The sequence below is a fragment of the Haplochromis burtoni genome, unplaced genomic scaffold (genome assembly GCF_018398535.1).
Source record: "Haplochromis burtoni strain Fernald_Lab_line unplaced genomic scaffold, NCSU_Asbu1 Contig_634, whole genome shotgun sequence".
In the NCBI taxonomy this organism is placed as follows: Eukaryota; Metazoa; Chordata; class Actinopteri; order Cichliformes; family Cichlidae; genus Haplochromis; species Haplochromis burtoni.
Genome location: NW_024582995.1, coordinates 95,872 through 121,920, shown reverse-complemented (window position 1 = coordinate 121,920; position 26,049 = coordinate 95,872). Strand labels below are relative to the sequence as shown.

At 39.5% G+C, this 26,049-nt stretch overlaps 2 protein-coding genes across 5 annotated transcripts; one reads left to right on the top strand and one right to left on the bottom strand.

The window, feature by feature from the left end:
* Window positions 1-998: 998 nt before the first annotated feature.
* On the bottom strand, window positions 999-15,963 carry LOC102296064 (serine/threonine-protein phosphatase with EF-hands 2). Of its 2 annotated transcripts, XM_005949109.2 has the most exons (18): window positions 15,767-15,963; window positions 13,008-13,076; window positions 12,852-12,860; window positions 11,742-11,869; window positions 11,591-11,645; window positions 11,332-11,507; window positions 11,044-11,158; window positions 10,705-10,751; window positions 10,001-10,167; window positions 9,871-9,907; window positions 9,031-9,180; window positions 8,601-8,939; window positions 7,220-7,405; window positions 6,915-7,057; window positions 6,215-6,321; window positions 5,356-5,522; window positions 4,472-4,559; window positions 999-3,555 (listed from the first exon to the last, which is right to left on the bottom strand). In XM_005949109.2, exons 2-18 carry the CDS (start codon window positions 13,066-13,068, stop codon window positions 3,302-3,304), a joined length of 2,229 nt encoding a protein of 742 aa, XP_005949171.1. In that variant the 5' UTR covers window positions 13,069-13,076; window positions 15,767-15,963; the 3' UTR covers window positions 999-3,301. The 2 variants fall into 2 exon arrangements, with proteins under 2 accessions (XP_005949171.1, XP_042070918.1); XM_042214984.1 differs by lacking the exons at window positions 12,852-12,860; window positions 13,008-13,076.
* Window positions 13,071-22,241, top strand: LOC102295361 (uncharacterized protein At2g34460, chloroplastic). Of its 3 annotated transcripts, none has more exons than XM_005949104.3 (5): window positions 13,071-13,134; window positions 19,678-19,845; window positions 19,933-20,134; window positions 20,432-20,596; window positions 20,828-22,241. In XM_005949104.3, exons 2-5 carry the CDS (start codon window positions 19,711-19,713, stop codon window positions 20,983-20,985), a joined length of 660 nt encoding a protein of 219 aa, XP_005949166.1. In that variant the 5' UTR covers window positions 13,071-13,134; window positions 19,678-19,710; the 3' UTR covers window positions 20,986-22,241. The 3 variants fall into 3 exon arrangements, with proteins under 3 accessions (XP_005949166.1, XP_005949165.1, XP_005949167.1); XM_005949103.2 differs by lacking the exon at window positions 13,071-13,134 and adding an exon at window positions 16,830-16,901; XM_005949105.2 differs by lacking the exon at window positions 13,071-13,134 and adding an exon at window positions 16,918-19,424.
* Window positions 22,242-26,049: the final 3,808 nt, after the last annotated feature.

The following is a 26,049-nucleotide window of genomic DNA, read 5'->3' as shown; positions in this document are numbered from 1 at the left end:
CCTTTCTATTGGTTCTTAGGAGGATAAGAAGATAAAAGATCTGGAGTGGATTCCATGTGTTGAAGTTTCATTTAGTAGCTTTTCACTGGAATCCTCAGTATGAGGACCAAGTAATGGAGGCCACCATTAGGCTGGAAAAACAAAACAAACCTAACAGGGGAAATGTAAAAATTTGAGGAGTGGCGAAATTAGCTACTTGGTAAAGTCTTAAAAAGAAGAAATAATAACTGAATTCTTTCCAGGTTTAAAATCAGCTTCACAACTCAAGAAAACTCTTGTGGAGTTAGGTATGTTATTATAAAATCGACAGTCATCTAAGGAGCCAGTTTTCAAAAAGGTGCAAACCACAAGAACAAGAAGGTCAAATTGGACTTTGCCAGAAAACATCTAGAAGAAACTGCAGAACTCTGGAAAAAACAAAAAACAGTGTTTGGACAGAAGAAATCAAAGTTAACTTGTACCTTTATGATGGAAAAAGGAAAGAGGGGGAGGAGAAAAAACAGCCCATGATCCAAAGAAAAGCATGTTGTCTGTTAAACATTGTAGAGGTAATGTTATGGCATGGGCACGTATGGCTGCCAGTGGAACCAGTGGAAACTGGTGTTTACTGATAATGTGACAGCTGATAGGTATACATGGACAATAACCCAAACAATGCAGAAAATGTGATATTCTTCAATGGCAAAGTCAATCACCTGAACTAAACCCAATGAAGCTGTTTTTTCAGGTATTAAATACAAAACTGAAAGCAGAGAGACCCACAAGCAAACAGCAACTATAGGCCGAGCAGAGAGAAAATAAAGCATTTAGTAATGACAAAGGTTTCTAGAATTGCCATTGATTGCAAGGGAAATTTTGAGTTTTATGTTTGCTCTTAAATAATAAGGATGAGAAATAAATGAATAAAAAACTGCTACCTTAATTAAACAAATTAGAAACTAATTACATACCTTCAACTGCAACAACTGAACATTTTTTCCACATACGTCTTAGGAAAGTAAGACATGACTCACTTTTTTTATTTACAGGAAAGGTTTTACATGGTCAACATACTAGAAAAAAAGACAGTAAAATTCACATTCACACGGACTCACTGACTCTTTTAGTTGCAATTGATAATACTCAGAAATGTGGAACAACAGATTAAACTAAAAAATACATCACGCCTTGACGGAACAAGTCCTGCACAATGTTGGATTTACTGTTAAAAAATGATCAATCATTTAAACACTACTACTATTTGGATGCTTAGCTTACCATGAAGATTGAAAACAGCTGTCTTGCTCTGTATGCTCTCTCAGGGCTCAACAGTTATCTTGAAATGCCTCTGGCCACCTGTTCATGCAGTTATTGCAATGCAAAATTAAAATGATCTTTAATTTTAATGGTAGTGGCGGGATTAAAAACTACATGTTTGCAATCAGCAGTCCAATCTGATGAAAATGGGTTAAAAAGCTTTCCTTAAAAAGCTTTTTCCTTTCCCGGAAGTTAAGTTTCTGATGCCATATTTGCTGTTGTAGAATTTTCCTGTAATTCAGGATTCATTTCAGGATTCACCCAGGACCATATTTCTTACTTTAATTCTCACCGATGAAATAAATTACTCCCGTCTGCAACAGGCCTAGAAATGTTTATCTTTTACACTGTATAAAAGAAACAAATGTGTTACTGATCTTCAGAAGATATCACCCACACAGATATCATCTTACATCTGCTGAAATATCAAGTCACTTATTTCTAACCCACACTGAGTCACTGCAGTGTTACAGAACAATGTTGTGTATATGTTACACTTACAATGTAAAAATGTTACTTTTGATAAAGTAACATTACACTACTTTGAATTTAACATGTTAGTAGTATTAGTAACTGGTTATTCTGTGAACATGTAGCTGTAATGATGTCATAACTTACAAAATTGTGACCATCTTCAGCTTTGGCATTACAGAGTGTGTTTTTAGGGTGAATTTAGGTGACTTTGGTTTACTTATAGCGAGAGCAGGCGAGCTGTTACTTTCCATTTCCTGTCTTTATGCTCAGCTGAGATAACATAATAAGCATAACTCCCAAATTCTCAGACTACACCTTTAAACTTCAGAAACTGGAGGTAGATATACATCCTATGAGTCAAATGAATAAAATCATGAGTTCTCCATTCTGGACGGGTTGGGGGATCGTTTGCTGCCCGACAGGAGGAGCAATCCCACCACGCTCACAGAAAATATTATCAGTCCACGCGACATTTCAAGTGCTGCTGCTGCTAAGGCACCAGTAAGTTGCAGATATTTAAAAAAAATTCTCCAGGATTCCTCCTAGATGCAACTCCTTCTGACCTCCTGTATACATCTCAATCAACACTCTCAAAGCAAAAATCACTGACAGTCACCCCAGAGTCTTTCCCACATCTTCATGGTCTCCAATAACCTTATCCCACTGTGGTTACTGCAGCTCCCCTGTTCTTTAATAACTTGTACCGGTACACTTGATCTCCATTCCCTCCATCCTCTTCTTACTCTCCGAGACTCCTTTAGCGAGTCTGTTCTTTCCCAATCATCTGGTAACTGTTCCCTACCATCCAGACCCTGTCTCGTTCTCAGCTGGCACCACCATGAGATAACATCCATCCATATGATGTGTTACCCTATCTTCCTCCTTTTCTTGAAATACCTCTTCACTACATCCAACAAATTCATAAAAAAAAAATATGTAGATGATGTGAAAAATTATTTCAATAAGCTACCTCCCAAAAACCTTTGGCAAGCACTTTTTATATATTTAACACATTTCTTCATATATTTGAAGGATTCTTATTTCTGTGCTCCTTCCCATCTTTTACTCAGTTTTAACTGTTAATCATCACACGAGTAGGATCATTACATGTCCATTTTAACACATCTGGAGTGTGAGAATCTTTTTATGTTGACATGAGTCACATTTGAAGCTGTTAAACGTAAATTCAGTGAATATTAAATGCAAAAATCACCCATTTTTGCATTTAATTAAATTGTTATTTTCTATAAGATGCCTTTTGTTTTTCAGTTTTGGACTATTTTAGGAATATAAAGGAGACGTGAGTTGCTCAAGCTGCTGCGTTTTGCCCAGACTTCCTCCGCTTCAAATGAGCATTCGCCGTCAAACACCCTGACCTCTAACCTCCTCCTAATCCCCTGTGATCCAGGCGGCTGTTGCTCAGCATCATCCTGCATCTTTATGTGCGTCATTAAAAGCAGCTTGCGTTGGCTGCAGCTCCCTCTCCTCCCCTCTGCTGGACGCCGAGCTATCTGTTTAACACACTTTTTCATCAAATGTTGGGATCTCCCTCCAGCTTGGTGAGGTCGGAGGCCGTACCCATGAACATGCTGCGTCCTCGTTCCAGCCGGCTCTTCTTGTCCGTGAGCCGAAAGGCCTCCATGAACTCGTCAATGTCTATGCTGCCGTCATGGTTGCTGTCAATTGTGACGGCCAGGTCGGAGATGGCCTCGTCGGTGATCTCCATTTTCAGGTAGACGCTCAGCAGCTTCCAGGTCTGACGGAAGTCCTGCATGCTGATGAACCCTGAGGTGGAGGAGAAGGAGGAGGAGATTAGAGGTTCAAAAAGGAGTAATAGGCAGAAACTGTTAAAGAAAAGTGTTGCTGTCTGTGTTTGCATGTGATCAGAGAGGCGGGATGGAAAGACTAGTAGATCAGTGGGTTAGTCATCGTTAGGAATCAGGCGACTGTAACCTCCTGCTGCCTGTTTCGCACGCTACAGGTGGATTAACAGAGGCTAAGCTCAGCAGACGTCTCCCACAGACACATCAGAGCCCTGACACACTTTACTCCGTCTCTCAATCATCTATGTAGATTATAAAAGTTAAGTAATTCCTTTTTCCTTTGGCAACAGTTAAAAATTAAGTTAAACATAACTAATATATAACAAATAAATCAAGAGAAAAGTGTGCAGATTAAATATGACAAAACAATTATCTCAATAAGGTAAAAATCCAAAGCCACAATACATACAGAGACATTTTAGTTATTTAATGAAGAAAAGTATTTCTTTCATGTCTTTTGAAATTAAATCTGGCACCTGTTATATATTAATATTAGGCACATATTACTATGTAATTAGTAAATTAAATGTTTTAAGGCAAAAACTGACATTTAATTGAAGTTATATAATCACTATATTTCTGACTGAGTGCATTTGGTTGCAGCTCAGGAGGTAGAGTAGGTCATCTACTAATCAGAAAGTTGGTGGGTTGATCACTGGCTGCTCCAGTCTGCTTGCCAAATATCCTTGGGCGAGATACAAACCCCAAGTAGCTCATCCATTGGAGTGTGAATGTGTGTGATAGAAAGGACATAAACATGTATTTTTTTCTCTGTGCTGTTACTTGGGAATGATGCAAAACTGAGCGATCTAAGGGTAATATATTCCATTAGCAGATTTGCTTCTGCATCGAACAGCAATAAACAGTGGGTGTTTTACCTGAGTTGTCCGTGTCTACAATCCTGAAGATTGTCTCCAAAGTGGAGCGGTGGCGATACAACATTTCCAGCAGACTCTGGTCAATATGCTGCAAAGACCAAAAGAAGAAAGTCTCATATTCATAAAACAACACAAATAAAGTACAAAAAGGAACATCTGCAGCATTCTGGTGATATTTTATATGCAGCATCTTTCAGATTGGTCAGAAAAATAATGTTGTTTAAGCAGCAAAACTCTGTTTGAATACAACCTGGCAACTGAAAAGATTTATTCCCACGCAGATATTAATTTTAGGATTCTGGTAAAGATGTTCTTAGTCATCTTTAGGGAGGTTTTCACCTTTTCCCAAAAGGCAAAACAAAAACAAAGGTCAATCCTAGAGTGTTCTGAAAGAGATCACTTTACTTAATTGACTTCTGACATTTATTGTCTCAAGTTGGTGTCAAGGGGCTTCTCATTTCCCTATTTTGTCCATCCTCGCCTCCCCTGTTTTCCTGCCTGTGACCTGGAAATCTATCTCACTGTGCCATCTTGAAGCAACTCATTCCTAACTCATTCTACTTGGGTAGACAGGAAGGTTACAAGGAAACCTGTAATCGATGATACACAGGTGTATCCTTTACAAATAATTTAAGTCAACAACACATGACAGCAGCATGACGCCACGGAATACACACCGTGCCAGGAAAAGGACACAAATCAATGTTCCTTTGTATCCATTTAACCAATTTCAAGGGTGGAAGGGCAATTTATTTTTTCTACTTCTCTACAACTCACTGAATCTCGGTATAAAGATCCCTTTTCTAAAGTTTCTCCATATTACATTATTGCATTTTCATGTAAACATTGCTACATCAGCTAAGACAGAGCCGGTGAGTTCTCACATCTGTTTTGGATCCTGTGATGGCAAGCTCATTGAACCACTCGTAGTAGTCTATCGTGCCTTCGCTGTTCTTGCAGGTGACCAGCTGAGAGCGAAGCATCCTCCAGGGCAGATCCAGATGCATCACACTCTCCACTGCAGAGGCCCAGTCGTTCAGAGACAGCAGACCTAATAGAGGTGAAAGGTCATACTAATTATAAGAGCGCAAAGCTCTAATCCAAGTTTGATCACTGTCTACCTTGTCTAGATTATATCTAAGAAGTATTTTGCCACACAGTTTGAAAACATTCACACTAAAATATTATACTTTGTTATTTTGTGACACATTAAAGCCCAGAAAATGTAAACAGCAGGCTTTTTCTCTGCATCAGGAAGACTGTGAGAGCCAGCCAAAAGCTAACTCAGTTCTGTTTTCAAGTTTTTCCAATTCTGTGTGTAAAATAATTAATAAACCACCTTTACTTGTAGGCTGTGTTTCAAAGAGAATCAAATGTTTGCTTATCCAAAAATATGTTGAAAAGTTCAACAACATCCATCCAAGTACCTTTTTTTTCACACTATTTTGTGTTAGGCAAAGCTGTTTGTCTATTGTAAGTGAAATTAAATCCCTGAAACAGAAGTTTCTGTGAAACTCTGAAATCTTCTGAGCTAGACTTTCGCCCAGCCCACACGTTGTTTTCATCCTGCACGGGGATCATTATGTTCCACACAAATACAAAGGTGTGGGCTCATATTTCTTTCCAGCAAGTGAATATCTCTTGAGAACTACATGGAAAAAAAAGAAGGAAAGATCTGCAACAAAAAGTAAAGACTGATCCGATGAGGAATGAATCAGTTTATGAAACTCAAACTACACACACCTTTGTTCTCGCTGTCAAACTTTCTGAAGGCACAGAGGAGGTCAGACTTGTGCGCAAACAGCTGCTCCCGCAGGACTCTGAGAGCTGAGCGCTCGGTTCGCCCAACACTGCAGGTGACGAACGGCAAACACAACAGCGTGGCAAACAATGGTTATCAAAGAAAGAGGCAAAAACGGTTTCTCATCAACGTCAGAAACATTTCAGGTGCTTAATTTGTGAATTTTTAAAGTTAATAATGTAGATAAGCTGTGTAGACATGAGGAAACCACTAGTTTCATAAAGCTTCCTTATTGTCTGTTTAAAGGGAGCCTATTGTACTTCCCCTTATTATCTGGCCTGTGTATTCTGTTATAATGGATGCTAGTCATATTAAATGTGGCCAAAGTCTGACATTAGAAAATTAGTGTATCTCAGGCTTCAGTCTGCTTTAACCGGTCCATAGCAAACAGTTTTTTCTACTCTCTCTAATCTTGGCTCTGGCACACATCTCTGACTGTGGACAGAGGTCTGAAGGTCTGCTTCAGACTATGGATGAACTGAGGTTCTGCACCAAGGCCCTGCAAAATCAATATAAAGATTATTTTGATCAGTGAATTATGCAAAGCTACTCTAGCCTTTTAAGACTAAACCAAGTTTGAATTAAGTGAAGAGATGATCTGGTAATGAAGAATTTATCTAATGAAGTGAGTGTTAGTAGTACCTCTGTCTCACAGTGAGCTCTCTCGTCATGCTGCTGGCCTGATATTGAATCAAATAAGGCACAAGGTCAGGGCCCAGCTTCACGTAAGCCCCCCTGTTGCTCCCCACGTCATAGTAATTGGAGGCAGAGAACAGAGTGAGGACCTGGGTGAATGAAGGAAAGGACAAACCTGTCACTGAAGAGGAAGGAAACACTGATGCTGATCAGGGGAGAGGTTTATGGTACATATGATACTTTAGAGTGAGGCTGATTTTGGTTTTAAAGTCCTGAATTTAGACAGCGAGCTGTAGGATTACTGAGCTGACCTTACGGTTGTGACAGAACTCATAGCCCTCCTGTTTGCACTCATGGGAGCGAATGATGAGCTGCAGATTGTGTCTGTTCAGGAAGTCCTCGGTGACATCAGGGCCCCAGTAGCAGCCTCCACCCCTCACCTCGTTGGGTATGCATCCATCCTGAGTCATCGGGTCACTCCACAGCAGGTCCAGGATCTGGTGGGACAAGTCTTAAAGTTTCTCTACTATATTTAATAACCATTTCTAGCATTGGTGCGTAGTCCAACTTTACTGTCTGCTATTCAGTAAAAGATAAAAATTAAATAAGATAAAAAATAAAACAGAAGAGTCAGAAAAAAATCTGTGGAAACACCAGCTGGGGAAAAAGCTAGCCAGTTTTTAAGAGTAGATTGAAGTCAGAGCAGAGAGATTAGTGACGTGGGGGATTACAGCCTCTGAAGTCTTACGCAGGCAACACACAGCACTTCCTGTTAGGTGAGCGTTGATTACTGTCTGTTTGTCTTTCAGGCTATAACTTGAGCAGGAGTGAGGTGAAAGGTCACGACTTTCGCCAAAAATATGTGAAGAGTGTGAGTTTTTGGTCAGGTTAGACTGGTGGGAATTTATTTCATTGTTTAATATACATGGGAGTAAAACTACTAAAATCTTACTACAATTTGTCACAGTTACATGCTTCACATCATACGAATTGTAATATTAGACAAAGGCAACAAGAGTAAATAGAGTAATATTTATTAAGGAAAAAAAAAAGCTATCCAAACCTACCAGCCTAACATGAAAAAGTAGTTGTCCCCTAAATCTAATCTAATCTAACGTGCTCACCAGCATGACCTGCAATCAAGGAAACGAGTCTTTCAGATTGCTGTGGAGGAATTTTGGCCCACTCTTCTTTGCAGAATTTTTGAAATTCTGTCAAATTGGAAAGTTTAAGGCTATGCCAAAGCATTTCAATGTAAGTCCAGACTTTGACGAGGCCACTCTAAAACCTTCATTTTGGCAGTAATGAGGCCTGAGTGTGGCTAGTGAATGTGAAAAATGTGGTTAATCACAGTTACTTCATGATTTAATCAGGGTGGGAGTCTGGTAGATTTGGTTAGCTTTTTCTCTTCCCATCATCATTTTAAAAAAGACATATTTTTATTAAATTGGGGGTTTTTTTGGTCTGTTTTTTAAAAGAATTTGAAGCATGCACATGTGACAAATACACAAAGAAAGTGGATTTTGTAGTGGATTGTTTTTTTTCCTGTTTCAGCTGTCTCCCATTAAACATCTGGCTTGTTTACATTTTTCTAGTTTTGGAATAATAAAACTGATTTCGTTCTAACACTGACACAAAAGACTCATTGTTTACTTAGCAGCTTCTAAGAAAACATCTCTGCTCCATACTCGCCTGTTTCCACTCATCCACGGTGTTGTCACTGCTGACAGAGTCGGTGGACAAACACAGAGATTCTTGCTCCGGTTTGTTGATCTGGGTGTTCAGAGTTGGCTCTTCCCTCCTGCTGAGCTCCAGCTGGTTCTCCATGTTCACTCTGATCCGATCCGAGAAGTCCTGCAGCGAACGATTTTGGAAGCAATATCGGGTTCCCATGGGTTTGGGATACGTGAAAGAGGCCCGGCGCTGGAAGACCCTGCTGATGGCTGCGGTGTCCACATCTGCGTCCGAGTCGATGGATATTCCCGCCAAGCTGTGGTGTCTCTTCTTCGGAGGTCTCAGAGCCGAGATGTACTGAAGGAAAACAGGAAAACACAGATTACACACATTGCAAGGATAGTGATGAGTAAATAACAGCTTTACTCATCACATGCTGGTTCCTCACAATGTGTCTGTCAACTCTGGCGAGGACGCCGAGGTCCGTGGAGTCAGAGATCCCCCCGTGGAGGACCAGCACCTTCTGGTCGATCACTGTTGCTAATGGCAACCAGCTGAAAATCTTCTGCAGCAGCTTCAGGATCCTCTTCCCGTGCATCTGATGTAAAACACAATCAGCAAAAGTTACTCAGTTAGTGCTTTTTTATTTCTCTCCTTTGTTTTTGCTCTCCTTGCAGACAGAAAGTCAGTTTGCTAAGCGATAACATGTTTGTGAAGAGTTTACAAAGTTACATTAACAAGGAGATGCTTAAAAATAATGAAATTTTCAGTTTTAGTTTACAAAAATTAAACTCCATTTGTTGATAAGATTGAATGAACCCACAGTATCTGTCTAACTTTAGCATCAAATCACAACCTTAATCATCTCAAAGTGCTTTATATATAGAAACCCAACCATCTACCGTTGGTTGATCCACCTGCAACTGGGAACAGTGGGAACAAAGAACCCTTAGACAAAACTAATTTATTTCTGTGTGTGACTGAGATGTTGCACTGTAACTTAAGACAGCATGCAGTAAGAAAACCTCTGTTTTGTTTTGTATTCCTTCTGTCAGTCTTTGGACCAGCTCAGTCCCCCTGACTCAACAGAGACCAGATGTCACCTTCTTTAATGACCGTAAATCCTCTTAGCAACGTGGAGGAGTGACTGGTCTTATGTACATAAGACACTGGTTTAGATTGAGCTTTCCTGGGAAGGCATGGGTAAAGGTAACCACATAAGTTTTGATTTGCTGCTGCCTAGAAAAGCAGCGATAAGGAGGTGCAGGTTTGCATGACATGAACCTACCTTGTACTTATTCAACACCTCCTTGGTGAAGCCGTACCTAAACCATCCAGAGGAGTAAAGAAATAAAAGTTTGAATGACAACAGATGAATTTGTGTATACATACACATGGTGTATGTTTATTAATTTCACCTGAGGTTGACTATGTGGTCCTCGTGGTTTCCTCTGTTCAGGTAGACATTACTTGGGTAAACGAGCAGGAATGCAAACAAGATGAGGAGGATCTCAATAGAGTCCCTGCCTCTGTCCACAAAGTCTCCATTAAACACATAGGGCTTCTCTAAGGACGGCATGCCGTTCTGTCACGTAAACAAGATCGAAGGAGTGCACAGTTAAAGGGACAAGCCGCAGTTTAAGTGTAAACAAATCAACCACATACAAACAAACCAAACAGTAGATTAAACTACTGATGCAAAAAAAGCTGCAGGCAAACTGAAACTAAAACCACCTGATTAACTGACAAAGAAGTTAATCAAAGAAGCACATCAAATACTCTCTGATTACAGCACCTCAATGCAAAACATGAAAATCATTAGATTCTCAGGAGTTTAAAATTATATATATTAATCTTTATTAAATTATTTAACTACACAAAAACATTTATTAAGGACATTTTTGGAACATTATCCTTAAATTATCTTGAACATATGAAGCAGGTTTGAAGATGAAGCAGTGATAGCAATAAAAATGATGAATTTTTATTGATTTTAATAATCGTCATTTGTAAATTCCATTTTTTAAAATGGTATCTAAAGCTCATCAGATGAAAAAATTCATTATTCTGGGTTCAAAAATGGGATTAATTCAGCACATTCAAAATGTTTAAGTTTTCATACCTTATAGAAAATCAGCAGCAGGTCTTCCAGCTGTCCGTGCAAATCACCTGTAACAACAGGACAGAAAGGGCTGGCTTAAAAATTACTGGAATTTACAGCACACTTAATTTGTATCTATACTTTTAATTTAAATTCTGCAACTTTAATGTTTCACTCTCTTCCATTATGAAACAATGGTTTCTGTTGGCCAGCAGAATTGACCAAAGTCCAGTTTCTTATAATAAAACAAGACTAACATTTTAAGGCTTCTTTGATTTTTCATTGTCTTTACTAAATATTTCCAAATTTCATCAGTTCCATGTGCTTTACCACCACTATCAAAGAATATCTTTATCATACCACAAATCGTGATTTCTTTGCTGTGGCAGGTGGAGATACGGTTGATATTTGGAAACATGCGGAGCAGTTTCCACGTCTCCAAGAGGAGCTGAAGGACGTAGCGTGAGTGCAGCTGCTGCTGGGAGAGAAACGTGTTAGCAAGAAGGCCTCCAAAACAGAGAAAGCAAAGTCACAAGCATATAGGAAATAACTAGGACCACTGCAAATAAAGCTTTTTACATTACAATGCAGTCAATTAATGGCACGTGCTGAACTTGGATGTAGAACATTTTCTCCAAAAAGACCTACTTTCTTATTCCTGAAAGCCTCCACCAGACCGACTGCTTCCTCTACCGTCAGAGGAAAGGTGAGATGAGGTCCAGAGTAAATCTCCGGCACCTCGATGTTCTTGTAGCAGAAGTACCTCTCCCACTCTGCATCCCGGCAGACCTCGTTCTCTCTGAAGATGTGCGAGATCAAATTTCCTGCAAGGTGGAGATGGTTCAAACTCAGAGATTTGATTTACAGAGAAAAAAAAACAAACTCAGAATAAATGCAGAAGTCTTACGTTCATTGCTCGATGGTGTGAAATTGTCCATGAGGTAGCCAAGGAAATTATAAAGCTGCACAGGAAAGAGACAAAAAGGTTGTAGTTTTTTTGTTAATTGCTTTTTATTAAACGCTCAGGTCTCGACTGGTTTGTGGCAGCAGTTTCTCACCTTGATCTGGGCCTGCTCTCCAGAGTATTCGATGGACTGGAAGATGTTCCAGGTGTATCTCCGCCTCATCTCTGTGCGGGCGACGTACTGACGGTACCATCGCTGAATCAGGATGGCAGCTCTTATGGCTGAAACACAGAACACATGTGATCAAGAAAAACCTCACATTTTAATCATTTTTTTTCACATGCTACTATTGACACACACAGTATAAGAGGTGCTGCAACACAAAAATCTGCTGTTTTTAAAACCTTTTTAAAGCAAAGCAGGCAAAATTTCAAAACACTTTTGTATTATTAGACTTGACTACCAATTCTAAGACTTTTATTTCCTGATGTGCATTCAAGTTACAAGAGAAAGCTTTAAACTGACTTCTCACATAGTGCTTGGAGGATAAACCAAGAGGCCAAACAAGGGTATTTATACTATAGTGGTACTATAGTGGATGTGGTGTCATCACCTTTAGATGGGGCTGAATTCAGCGCATTAGATACCCAGAAAATGTCTCTTTCTGAATTAGTTTAACATTGAAAAAGGTTTAATTTTAACACAAGTTAGGATCTTTTTCTCCTCTGAAACAAATATTTTTCTTCCTAATTTGTAACTAAGTATTGGCACCAAAACCCAACCAAATGTGAGTTAAAGCTGGAGTTATAGGTGTCCGATACCCTGTTCTTCCAATTATCTCAGATCCTTTTTTTTTTTTTTTAACCTTGAAATACTCTTAAAGGACTTCAGGAACACTTTTATTTCCATTCAGATTGGAGGAACAAACAGTTTAGCTGGATAACTTGTTCCTAACTTCCCTGAACCAACACATAGCAATGAATTTCTACAAGTAATCTAAGAGTAAAGTTACTGTTAAATTAAAAAAAAAGGCATAGTGGCAGTTTTATATCTGTATGGTTGACTTTAAAACCATCATCAGAAACAGATACAGGTGTTTACTTTCTCCACTTTTCAATTAAAGCTACATCCTATCTGCAACTTTTAGTAAAAATATTTCCACCTCTATGCTTGACCCAGATACCAGAGGTCTGAGTTTATGTCCAACATCTGCCAAACAGAAACATCAACAAGACAAAAAAAGGTCAAGCAGATGTGGCTTACTTGTAACAGCTGCAGGCAGCAGAGAAAAAAGAAACACCAAAGGACAAACACAAAGACAACACGTAAGAGCCAGAATAAGGAAAAACAGGAAAGAGTAAAACTTTTGCAATCAGCGTGATTGGTCATCGACCATGTATGTCAGTGTATGCGTATCACCTCTTCCACTGGATGTGGTGTGTTTGTGGAGATGGTTAGACTTTGTGACGCCACATCCCATGACTGTTCCTGTTCAAAGGACCAATCAATCATCTCATCAGTGCAAAAGGATTCAGAGTACATTCGGGTAATTCATCTGCTAGATTTAATACTTGAGCACATATTTACACTGGACTGCTTAAGTACTAAAGAGTTTTAGGCTTTGAAGTAGAGTTGGATGTCTCGAGACCGGTCTTGGTCTCGACTTTTACGTGGTCTTGGTCTCGTCTTGGTCTCGACGGACTTTTGTCTTGGTCTCGGTCTTGGTCTCGACGGACTTTTGTCTTGGTCTCGGTCTTGGTCTCGCTGTTTCGGTCTTGCGTTCTCAAATCGACATAGTGTTCGGGAGATTTGGAGTCAACCATCAGCGGAGTGGGGGGGGGGGCTTACTGGGCTTAAGCCCAAAAACAACACACGAAGCACAGAGCGCACCGTCGTAAATTCCCCCTAATTTTGGTATGATCCGAGCTCAGGCACTAGGCGACTGAGCGCAGCACCCATGTGAGCGAGGGGGGAGAAGCTGCTGCCTGCGAATTTGCTGCAGACAGAGGAGAGCTTAAGTTTGACCAGGTACCAAAGCAAATCATTCGTACTGAACTAATAATGTAAATATGACGGTGTATCACAAAAGATTGATATCAAACTGATCACTTGGTTGCGTTACTTGCTCTTCGAGTGAATCAACAAATGGATAAATAAAAAGCCGAACAGCAATGCTGATTTTTTAGTCTTAGCTTACATTTCATATTTTCAGTTGTTACCCTCCACGGCTAAACAAACTCTCTAAATCGGTTTCAGTTGTGTACTGATGAACACAACAATGGACATAAGGAGCTTCTTTCAAAGAAAAAACTCAGGTAGATGTTATTTTATATATTATGCTTTGGATGTTGTTTAGTATATCTATGCAAAACAAGAGGAATTTCAATACACAGCAGTATATTCACAGTTGAAACCAGATATTTACATACACTTTATGGAGAAAACATAAAAACTTTTTTTTACTGTTAAACATCAATTTAGAGTAAACTTTTGTTTTAGATAAATAAATGTTGAAATATCTTTTGAATTAGTTAAATGTCAGAATAAAAAGAGGGAGCTGTCTATTTTAATCACTTTCATCAAATTTAGGAGTACATATACACTAAGTTTATTGTTAATTAATAAGAAAACTCCAGACGATTCCATTCTGAGCTAAAGAAGCTTCTGATAGGTTAGTAGAGTCCATGTGATTTGATGTTACAATTAAAAAAGTGTTTGTGTTTTTATCTGAAGAGTACATAAATATCTGGTTTCAACTGTATATTTGATGATGTTGGTGTTTGGCTTGATTGTCAGCACAAAGAGGGAGAGAGAGGAGCAGAGAGGGAGAGAGAGAATGACGACAGAACAGAGATGGAACAAGAGCAGGTGAGACACACATGTTAGTCAAATGGTTGTTTGCCAAAACTCATCAGAACATGTATCTAGTACCTAGTGTTTCTTTTTAGATACCATTTGTTACTTTTCAAATTCTATATTTATTAAGTTATGCAGGCTTGTTTGCACAACGAGGCTAAATAATTATATAAACTTTTCTCAATCTAAATATTGTACTTTGGTAGAATTAAAAAATAAGTGTAGTGCAGGTCTATGATGATTTTTAGTGCTACTATCATCTAGTTCTGATTCTGGTTCTGTCTTGGTTACTGTTGTAGTCCTGTTTTAATTCCAGATCAGTTTTGGGTCTGGTTGAATTGGGGTTTAGTCCCTGTGTCTTGATACAGCCCCGACTTTGTTCTGCCTTGCTGCTTAATTAAAAAACTAGTTTAAGGTGTCCTGAATATGTATATAGAATAGCATCTGGCTGCAGTTTAAAGACTTTTTTTGTCTTGGTCTTGGTCTCGTCTCGACTCGGTCTCGGTCTTGGTCTCGTCTCAACTTGGTCTTGGTCTTGGTCTTGTCTTGGTCTCGATACCCTCTGGTCTTGGTCTTGTCTTGGTCTCGATACCCTCTGGTCTTGGTCTTGTCTTGGTCTCGATTTAATCTGGTCTTGGTCTTGTCTTGGTCTCGGATTAGGCGGTCTTGACTACAAGTCTACTTTGAAGCCACTACATTGTTCTCAGGCTGAGATAGAAGTTCATTACTCTGCTTCGTGCACGTTTTTTAATAGCTCTGCTTCTTTCTTTTTCTTTTTTAACTCTAAGGCACCCCTTCATTGACACTGAGAAATGCTGAGCATGGCTCAGAAGCAGTAGCAGTAGGCAGAGAGCTGGAGGACACTGAACTCGTTCGACTTTGTGGCCTTTTAATCTCATTATCCGCTGGTTGGCCTCAATCCTGCCACACAGGACTGTTTTGTCTGAATTCTACGAAGGGTTATGTAAAGCAATCTATGGAAAAAAGGAGGCAGAAATACCTTCACAGCTGGAAACCATTTGGCACAAATCAGCATTGAGAATTTGGAAAAAATCTAATAAAACAATGAGCATTGAATTCTGAATGGTTTGGTTTGTTTGATTATTTCATATTGTATCACATTTCAGGAACAAATTAAAGTCTTGTTCTATGCCAAACGTGGATACAAAATTTAGTAATATATGACCATAAGAAAAGAACCAAAACTGTGATGTTTAGCGTCTTTTTCCCCAGTTTGAACCTGCTTTTTAGTTAGCTGCTGTAGAAATCCATCTATACAGACTTACTCAACTATTACATCTTGAAATCCGTTGCTTACTTACGCAGTCACCTTCTTTATCCAGTCACCACTTCCCAGGTTATTTGGCTGTCAGCTTTCAGTTCATTTGAGTGTTTAAAAAGCCCTTTGCTGTGTTGCATCCTTCACCAGAATAGCAGCAAGATGTCAGTTAGACCGGTCATTGTACAGAAGCTTCATGTATGAAGCAACCCCGACCATACAGCTCTCCTGGAATGTGGCTGAAGCTGCTTTAGTCTTTAGTCCCTTGGTGTGATCACATAATCAAAGCACAAAGCCACAAGTGGATTATCTGATCTAATGACCTGATAGGTCCAAATGGGTCTTCATGTAGGGAGATGGAAAGGTTTCAGCGGTAAACATTGGTGGCAAGAGGAGCCCAAGTCTGTGTTTACATGTGAGCACCTACTGATAATATGTCTGTAGATAAAAACAAATTCAAATATTCTTCACCATTGACTTGATTTTATTTTGGATTTCACTGACCATTTTCTTGAATACTCAACCCCCAAGCGCAACAGTTTCTTCAACTCGGATCCTTTTTTTATGATCGCTAAAATTTTGGTGTGTGGGATGTTAAATTTTTTTAAACCTTTGAAGTGGTGACAAAACATATCTCCAAAAGTTGATTCTGTTCATCTGGACGTAGCGTCATCACTTGGATGAGTGACGAAACGTTTCGTTTTACTTACCTGGATGATTGAGTATGCATCAAGAACATAAAGGCTAAATTTATACACCATCCATACCCAACGCATAGATTTAACCTAGAATAAATAGCACCAGCATAGAGCACCGAAGAATAAATTAGTTTTTCCAAAAATCATTTCTGGTTCAAATTTCTGCTGACTTTATAGCTTTTGTTTTTCACAAGAAAATATCTTAAAGTCGAAGATGTTTGATTTGGGTTTTAAAAAACCAAGCAGACGTTACATTTTAGAAGTATTTACTGCGAAATTTGTACTTGTAGTCATTGGAAATATTTACACTAACTTTCTAACTATAACTTCGACATTAGCTTTGAGGGGGTCATGTTATCTCCCTCTATATAACGTCAAAACAAAACATTTAAATCTGGGTTGAGGATAAACAATTACAACGCAGCTGAACGCTTTCGCTCTTGAACGCCTCCCTCACGGGACGCTTTCATAATGGCGCAGGTGAGTGAGGAGCTAAACGTCCTTTTCTGCATGCTGCATGACAACAGACTAATAATTTGGGTTAATTTGGCTCATGGTGTTTTGCGCTAAATCTTTTTCTTCTTTTTTTGCCTCTAAATGAATAAATGAAGAAAACAAAGACATAGAAAAAGCGGAAATGCAGCTACTGGTTTGTGTAACATTAGAGATCATAAAGGTTCAGGGTGGCAGTTATTCCCTCAGTTTCCGGTTTAATAGGCATTTAAAGACATTGAATACAAAAGCCCCGCAGTCCCAACATGTTTCTGAAAGTCACAGCCGCGTAGGCTGTTTCCAACTTTTTTTTTTTAGCTTTATGTAAGAGGTTATATTGCCTTGGTGCTATCAGCATGGTTGAGTCAAACATTAAAGAGTTTACAGCGTGTGGACTCTTAAAAAGTTAATCCACTGAAAAGGGCTTAAGAATAAAAGATCATAAAAGTAATCACGTGTCCCGATGTTTTTGGTAGTGTAGGTGTCATTTTCTCAGCACCTGGATCGCTGTTTCTGTAAGCGCCTTGAGGCGACGTTTGTTGTGATTTGGCGCTATATAAATAAAATTGAATTGAATTGTTTGTGTCTTTGAAGACAAGGAAGCTTTTTATAACGCTGTATTGTTGTTAAGGGAGGTCAACATATCAGAATTTAATGTAGGAGCTGCTGTTTTTAGGATTGTTATTCAATTTTGGGCGTGTAGCATGATTTCATAATCCACTTCACTACTGAGCGACGGGACAAAGGCAAACTGTAGATGTGAGCTGATTAATGAACTTGTTAATTTAGCGGCATAGGGTTAAGGTGTTTAGCAGGAGAGGCAGTGCCCCACAGCGTCATTGCAGCTACTGCAGTGGGAAACTGTTGTGGTTTATGAAAAAATTACAAAGTGACTTTAGGACTCACACACAGGCAAAACTCTACAGGCTGTTCAGTCCATTAAGCCCAACCAGTCATGGCAGATGACCTGAGCCCTGTTCTGCTGGAAGTTTCTTCCTGTTAACAGGGAGTTTTTCGTTCCCACTGTCACCTACTGCTTCCTTAAAGGTTTTTGTTTTTTGTTTTTTTTTTTTATTGTTGGGCTTTCCTGTCTGTTTCTCTTTCTCTCTATAGCCATTGTTTGGCTGTTTATATATTGATTGATTGATAATACTTTATTCATCCCAAGGGAAATTGTTTTAAAGGCTGCCAGGCGATCCAGCGCCATATGTCTGTGTTAACAAGCAGTTGGAGTGGTGTACATATTAAAGTCACTGAAGAATGTTTATATAGAACAGTCACTACTGATATAAAACTGTTGAATGAGGGAAAATGGTAAAATTAGAGTCTGCATGGGTGGGTCGCCTGTTTGAGCTGCAGAGTTACACAACTGCAGAGAGGCTGTGATCCTGATCAGTCCTACTGGAGGTAATTAATAATTGTAATGGTAATAATTAGAATATAAGAGTTACTGCAGGTGTGCTTCATGCAAAAAATGCACTCTCCATTTGGAGTCGCTCATGGATCTTGCTGCTGCATGCTCGATAAAGATTTTTTTGACTTGCGACTCCTACAAAGGGTAAGCAATACACCAAAACTGGATTGCATTTGTACTGACCATTAATAGAGCCAAATGGCTGGTGTTTTTTTTTTTTAAAATTTAAAGCTCTGTGAACAAATTTGTCATCTCCAGGTTTTTGTGGTGTTGATGCACTGGTGTTGGTATGAGTGTTACTTACAGCAAAATTGATGTGGACACAGTTAAAGCTAGATCACTAGATGTCTCATACCACTAACAACACATAAGCATGGGATGTAACCTAACCCCTAAAGCTCTGTGTTGTGGCCACCAGTTAAATCTTTTTTCTTTTAAATACTTCTACTTAATTTCTGAGAGAATCCAGTTATTCCATCATTTTGGGATGCCACTTGGCTTTAAAACTGAAATCACTTTTAAGCCTCAGCCTCAGGTGCAGTTATAAAAGTTGAATTCTTGAGTACAGTTCTGTTTTGTAATTGTCTCTAATGTTAAAAACCAAAGAACTAATTCTTAGTGGCAGCGGCATGATGTTTGACGTCACCATTACCCACAAATGAAAGGACTGCCAACAATCTGAGGACAGATGGTTCACTGCAAAAATGCCTGTGTTGTCCGCAAACAGTGCTCATTTAACATAGCTTCAAGGAATCAGCTCAGAGATGCTTGTCATGATCTTCTAAACAACATCAGTTGAAATTCAGTCAACAATATTGGCTTAGTTTCTGGAGCGAGCATCTGACCAACAACCTCATCATCATCCTCTGCAGTGGAGATGATTCATTTACCCCAGTCTGGATAAAACAAAGGGAACCAATGTGCAGTTTTGTTTGACTGATAGAATGAAAGTTTTCATCTCTCTTCATCATCATATCATCGTTTTCATCCAACCAGATTTAATAATTTTTAAAAAATTATGCTTTCTTTTCTTTCTCACACACATCCATGTTTCCAGGCTGGAGATGTGATTTCACAATCTTCTGCTCTGACTTCAGGTGCCAGATTGTCTTTACTGCACATTCATTTTAGCTCTTAAGAGATCAAGAATTGTAGTAATTCATTCATTCATTTTTTGGGGGGTTAGTGATGCACAAGGACAAGCTGTTACATGACAAACCTAAATTTCTCTGAAAGGACATTTTTATTGCACGATAAAAGTAGTTTTATTACGTTTGTGAAAGGGGGAGGGAACTTCAGTGCTGTTAGTTTGAGCGATCAGAGCGTTCACAACGTTGTGTTCTGCTTTAGTTGCAGTCTTGACTTGGCTCCAAGCGTTAGAGGATGAAGATCGCTGTGGTGGGAGCCACTGGGCAGACTGGACAGTATCTGGTCAACCAGGCCCTGCTGCAAGGCCACGTGGTCACAGCCCTCGTCAGGAACCCGGGGAAGCTCACCGTGACTCATGAGAATCTCAAGGCAATTATCTGTTTTAAGCTCTGTTACGTGCAATCAACAAAAGTAATCATGCACATTTTAACAGTCAGTCTTGTAACTGTTTTCCAGGTGGTGACGGCTGATATTTTCTCGGCAGACAGTATGAAGACTCATTTCAAAGACCAGGATGTTGTCATGTCCTGCCTCGGCTTCCCAGCCTCCTTCTTCACCGGGGTGACAGGCTACACTCGGTCCATGACTGCTATGGTCAGTGCGATGCAAGAGACCCAGGTGAACAGGATCATCACCATGACCTCCTGGTACACAGAACGTAAGTGCATCACACAGATGTGGCCCTTTAGATTTGTTTTTTTAATGTAACTGATATTTCTGAACTTGCTTTCCCAAAATGTGAAGGACAGGGGTCAAGGTTTGGCTTTGAGTCAAATGATTAAAAGCTTCTTTTTTTAGCTGATTTATGAACATAGGCTACGTTGAGTCATGAGCCTGAACTGAATATGTCACTAAGAAAACAGATAGATGGAGGCACTTTCAAAAACTTGGACTTTGAAGGTTATTTGGCTTTTGTGGCTCAGGCTGTTCACTGTTTTTGATTTACTTTTTTCAGCAAACTCTGGAACTCAGTCATCATACCTGATCAGATTCCTCCTGCTGCCATTAATCCGAAGTGTCCTCAGCAACATGTATGAGATGGAGCAGCTTCTGCAGAAGACGGAGGACATCAACTGGACTGTGGTGCGTCCACCTGGCCTCAAGAACCTTCCGGCCACAGGTAAAAGCAGACAGATTGCATCATGGGTAGGGGGTGTCAACAGAGAATGGCGGAGCTTAATTCAGTGGAAGCTTTCTGACTTAGTGGGATCTATTTTGCCTTAGTGCATAGTCTCACTTTGCTTTGTATAATTTCTCTGAGATCAGCAAATCATGGAGTTCAAGCATGTAACTGGACAAACTGTTAGGTTTTTTTACTATCTGGCTGTTGTATTCTTTTTGTCCTTTACAGCTCAAGAGTTTCTAACCCATGAGGGATACTTTGTGCCTGACAACAATGGTCAACCTCCAGGCAGCGCAGTAGGAAGAGGAGACGTGGCTCGCTTCATGCTCTCTCTGCTCAACAGCAACGCCTGGGTCAAGAAGGGAGTCGCCATCACTACTAAATAACAAAGAAGAAGCCAGGCTCTGTGCTCCAACATATTGGCTGTATCCATGCAGGGAGACATTTTTCGGGGATATTAATCTTGCAATATTTACAGTGAAGCATTCAGCGTCTGGTGCATTAAATAATTAAAGTTGTAGTCCTCAGTTTTTTAATGCAGTTGAATCTATTGTTTTGTATTTGCGTTTTACAAATTTAGTGCTTTTATTCAGTCATATAAAGCAACGATCTATAGGCACAACTCTTAATGAAGCTTTGCTTCATAAGATGGGAGTATGTTTATAGTTTATGTGGGTAAAGTATCGTGATTGATTTCTCCTATAATCAAACAGCACTGTGTTTACAGCTTGGCTTAAACTTAGCTTTAATAAAATAGCAAGTCCCCCTGAAATCTAGTAAGAACAACCCATCTGAAATTGTTTTTTTTTAAGCCTCCAAGCATGGTAATGCATCCATTGTAAACACAGCCAGAGCTATCTTCATGGTGAGATTCCGCCGAAGCTGGAATAACTGGTCTAACTGGGGTGAAGTGCCTATTAGGAAAAAAGAGTTGCTAGTAGAAATAACTGTCTAACTGATCAATGTTATTTTATTTACTTTTTAAAAAAAAAAAAGTGTGTGTGTGTGTGTGTGTGTGTGTGTGTGTGTGTGTGTGTGTGTGTGTGTGTGTGTGTGTGAAAACCAGTGACTAACTGTGAGTGCCTTCCCATGCATATTGCACTGTCAGACACATGATGGCAGTGCTGTGCCACATCTAGTAGTTTTAAGTAAAGCAAAGTTACTTGACTCTTACAGGTCGTGTCCATAAAAAAAAAAAGTGTAATGACAGGTTATCACCAAGTGCTCTGCATGTGTTAAAAAAAAGAAAGAAAAAGAAGTACTGTACAAGTTGTGTGAAATGAACAGTTTTGAAAAGGGTGAAGGAATATTTGTGCTAGAAGTTCAAATACAAGAAGCAAATTTAGGAAATATCAGGTTAAATGAAATCCTGAGTTGAGAATTCTTATCAGAGAAAATTATTTGTTGCTTGTATGAGTTTTAGTTGCAGAGTCGCACCCAGCGTCGTGTTTTTGAAGAAGTTGATTCCAGCGAAAGTTTTCACTACTGCTTTTTTTTTTTTAAGTGAGGATGTGGCTGTGAGCTGTATGCAGGAGTAAGAGAGTGTTTCATATTCGGCCACTCACATGAGGTGGGTTTTTTTTTTTTTTTTTTACCTGCTTACATAAAAGCAAACGGGCAAGTTACCAGAAACCTTAAGGAAGGTAAGAATTCCAGAGTTTCCAACCCAGTCACAAGCAATCATTCAAATGCTTTTCATAGCTAAGCACCTGGTCCAGAATCCAGACACACCTTCTCACTCTGGTGGTTGCTGTATCTTGTCCAGGCACACTTTCACATGCAGACCGGACCCACTCTACTTACCGAAGTAGAAAAAGAAAAGCCTCACTTCATTTTTTTTGTTTGTTTTTGAATGATGATATAACTTCCCAGTGTCAAGTTCGTGTTAAGGTTTGTTTTTCATTTTCACATTTACCTATTAAAAGTAATTATTAACACAGTTTGACTACAATGTAAAAAATGTAAAAAAATAAAAGTAAAGAGATGTAAACCTTCTCTGTGGTATTACTCTTTTCCTCCCATCTGGCAGCTCCATCCTCAACATCCTTTGTCCAGTCTATCCACCATCCCTCCTCTCCAGATGTCTTAATCACTGACTCCACAGTCATTGGTTCTAACCATCAATCTCTTTTCAAACAACTCAACCTGAGCTGTTTCTCTGATATACTCATTTCTAATCTTGTCCATTGTGGTCACTCTCAACAAAAGCAAGAATCTTAGCATCTTCAACTATGTAAATTCACATGAGTAAAAACCCTCCTCTTGCAGATAAAAAACAAAACAGTTATCAGTACTGGAGACTGTGTTGCTGATTCAGTTCTCCAGAGGCCTGGTAATGAACTAATCATTTTATTCAGGTGTGTTGACCCAAGGTGATGTCTAAAACCTGCAGGACACAGGCCCTCGAGGCCTAGAGGTCACCCACCCCTCTTCCAAAGTAATATGACAGCTGATGGTTCCTGCAGTAAAATGTTTGTATACATTGCTTTTCTGCTGCTTTCGTCCACTTACATGCCAGCTTAGTGATTATTTATTTCCAAATTTTTATTAGAATTATCACGTGTTTAAAGATAAAGAAACTTGTTTAATTTTGGTAACTGCAGCTTGACCCTTACACTCGTGAACATGTCACATAAAAATTGTTTTTCGTGGATCAGTCAAGCTCTGCTGGAGCACCTCTGTTCATTCACAAGTGAGAGAGAGAGAGAGAGACAGTGGAAAACATCTTTCACAGAACATTGTGTTAGAGATCATGATAACAAACCTGTATTCTGCTTTCTGTTCCGTGACAGAGTAAGGCATGCTGCATCATGTGTAGGCGATCTGATATTATCGTACCCTATTTCTGTAGTGAACATGAAACCACATTCCAGTACAAAAAAGTTGAGTGGACAAACAATGCAGGAGGATAAGATGTAAATTTTCTGCTCAGTTGAACAGACTGTCTCTGGCCAAAATGCCATCTTTATCTGAAACAAGTTTATCCAAGGATGTAATCTGATTTGTCGGAAAGTGGAAAAGCAGGCATATTATTCCAGTTTATCCTAAAGACACCTCTGTGTGCAGTTGACATGTGATCTACCATGCAAGTCCTGAAATTAGGCCAAGCTAAATGTAGCTTGTGTTTTTCCCATGCTTTAGGTGTTGCCTCTGGCTTTGTTGCCTGCAATTGTGCACAGTCTCGCTACTCATGCACTTAAAAGCGCTATACAAATACAGGCCATTTACCATTTAAATATCCCTAATCTAGCTGGATCTTTTTGGTAATGAGGTTGCCCACACTTAAAGACTTAAACTGGAGCCTGGGAAGCTTTTCCTTATTTGTGTCCAAGAAGTTTTTTTGTTTGTTTTTCTTTTTTTGAAGAGCTGAGAAATGTAGCAAGTCATTATTGCATTATTGGCTCAGTGCTAAACTGACAGCTTCACAGCTCCCCCGACTCTTCAGTTGCTCCAAAACACATCAGGTGGGGTAAGAGAAAGAAATGATATTTCTCCCATACTGGCTTCTCATCACTGGATCTGCCGCACCTTCCTGAGCCTGGTTCTGCCTGAGCTTTCTTCCTGTTAAAAGGGAGTTTTTCCTTTCCACTGTCGCCAAAGTGCTTGCTCATGGGAGGTTGTCCCATTGTTGGGATTTCTCTGTATTATTTCAGGTCTTTGCCATACAATAGTAAGTGCCTTGAGGCAACTATTGTTGTGCTTTGGCACTAAGTAAATAAAATTGAATTGAACTCTTTTCCTCACATATAAAGTCTTAAATAATCAGGTCCCATCATATCTTAAAGACCTTAAGATATCATAATTTCTGCATTTATTCAGGTCTGGATCGGGTAACCCTGAGCCAGGTTATGCTGCTACAGGCTCAGGCTGATGAAGGATGCAGGGACCTGTGGAGCCTGGTTCTGCTGGAGGCCTCTTCCTGTTAAAGTGAAGTTCTTTTCTCTTTAGTAAGACTTTTACTAATGAAATTGAAGGTCTGTATCCTTGAACTTCAGGCACTGAAGCCTTATAATGCATATACATACCTTTTAGTGAAACAATAGGCCATATACATTTTAAATATAGGACACAGACACATTTTTTTAATTACAGTTTAATTACAGTTTGGTCATTTTTAATTGACTATCATAGAATGATAAAAGAACCCACCCACCACTTTAATCACACTCTAGACCTTGTTTTAACATATGGCATAGAAACTGAACATTTAACAGTGTTTCCTGAAAACCCTCTCCTGTCTGATCATTTCCTGATAACATTTAAATTTACAATAATTGATTACATAGCAGTGGAGAGTAGACTTCATCACAGTAGATGTCTTTCTGAAAGCGCTGTAACTAAGTTTAAGAATATAATCCACCCACTGTTATCATCTTCAATGCCCTGTACCAACATAGAGCAGAGCAGCTATCTGAACGCTACCCCAACAGAGGTCGATTATCTTGTTAATAATTTTACCTCCTCACTACGTACGACTCTGGATACTGTAGCTCCTGTGAAAACTAAGGTCTCAAATCAGAAGTACCTGACTCCGTGGTATAATTCTCAAACACGTAGCCTAAAGCAGATGACTCGTAAGCTGGAGAGGAAATGGCGTGTCACAAATTTAGAGGATCATCATTTAGCCTGGAGAAATAGTTTGCTGCTTTATAAGAAAGCCCTCTGCTGAAAAACTTTTTCATGCATTTATTACTTCCAGGCTGGACGACTGTAATTCATTATTATCAGGATGTCCAAAAAACTCACTGAAAAGCCTTCAGCTGATCCAAAATGCTGCAGCAAGAGTCCTGACAGGGACTAGAAAGAGAGAGCATATTTCTCCTGTTTTGGCTTCCCTTCATTGGCTTCCTGTTAAATCCAGAATTGAATTCAAAATCCTGCTCCTCACATACAAGGTCTTAAATAATCAGGCCCCATCTTATCTTAATGACCTTGTAGTACCATATCACCCTATTAGAGCACTTCGCTCTCGCTCTGCAGGCCTACTTGTTGTTCCTAGAGTATTTAAAAGTAGAATGGGAGGCAGAGCCTTCAGTTTTCAGGCCCCTCTTCTGTGGAACCAGCTTCCAGTTTGGATTCAGGAGACAGACACTATCTCTACTTTTAAGATTAGGCTTAAAACTTTCCTTTTTGCTAAAGCATATAGTTAGGGCTGGACCAGGTGACCCTGAATCCTCCCTTAGTTATGCTGCAATAGACGTAGGCTGCCGGGGATTCCCATGATGCATTGAGTTTTTCCTTTCCAGTCACCTTTCTCACTCACTATGTGTTAATAGACCTCTCTGCATTGAATCATATCTGTTATTAACCTCTGTCTCTCTTCCACAGCATGTCTTTATCCTGTCTTCCTTCTCTCACCCCAACCGGTCGCAGCAGATGGCCGCCCCTCCCTGAGCCTGGTTCTGCCTGAGGCTTTCTTCCTGTTAAAAGGGAGTTTTTCCTTCTCCACT

What these genes read in the sequence shown, in the direction of transcription:
- LOC102295361 (XM_005949104.3), top strand. Translation starts at nt 19,711, where the DNA reads ATGAAGATCGCTGTGGTGGGAGCCACTGGGCAGACTGGACAGTATCTG. An exon ending in TGACTCATGAGAATCTCAAG is followed by an intron (nt 19,846 to 19,932) that starts GCAATTATCTGT and finishes ACTGTTTTCCAG; the next exon opens with GTGGTGACGGCTGATATTTT. An exon ending in GACCTCCTGGTACACAGAAC is followed by an intron (nt 20,135 to 20,431) that starts GTAAGTGCATCA and finishes TACTTTTTTCAG; the next exon opens with CAAACTCTGGAACTCAGTCA.
- LOC102296064 (XM_005949109.2), bottom strand. Translation starts at nt 13,068, where the DNA reads ATGGGATGTGGCGTCACAAAGTCTAACCATCTCCACAAACACACCACA. An exon ending in CCAGAGTTGACAGACACATT is followed by an intron (nt 8,940 to 9,030) that starts GTGAGGAACCAG and finishes GTTTTCCTTCAG; the next exon opens with TACATCTCGGCTCTGAGACC. An exon ending in CCGTGGATGAGTGGAAACAG is followed by an intron (nt 7,406 to 8,600) that starts GCGAGTATGGAG and finishes TTGTCCCACCAG; the next exon opens with ATCCTGGACCTGCTGTGGAG.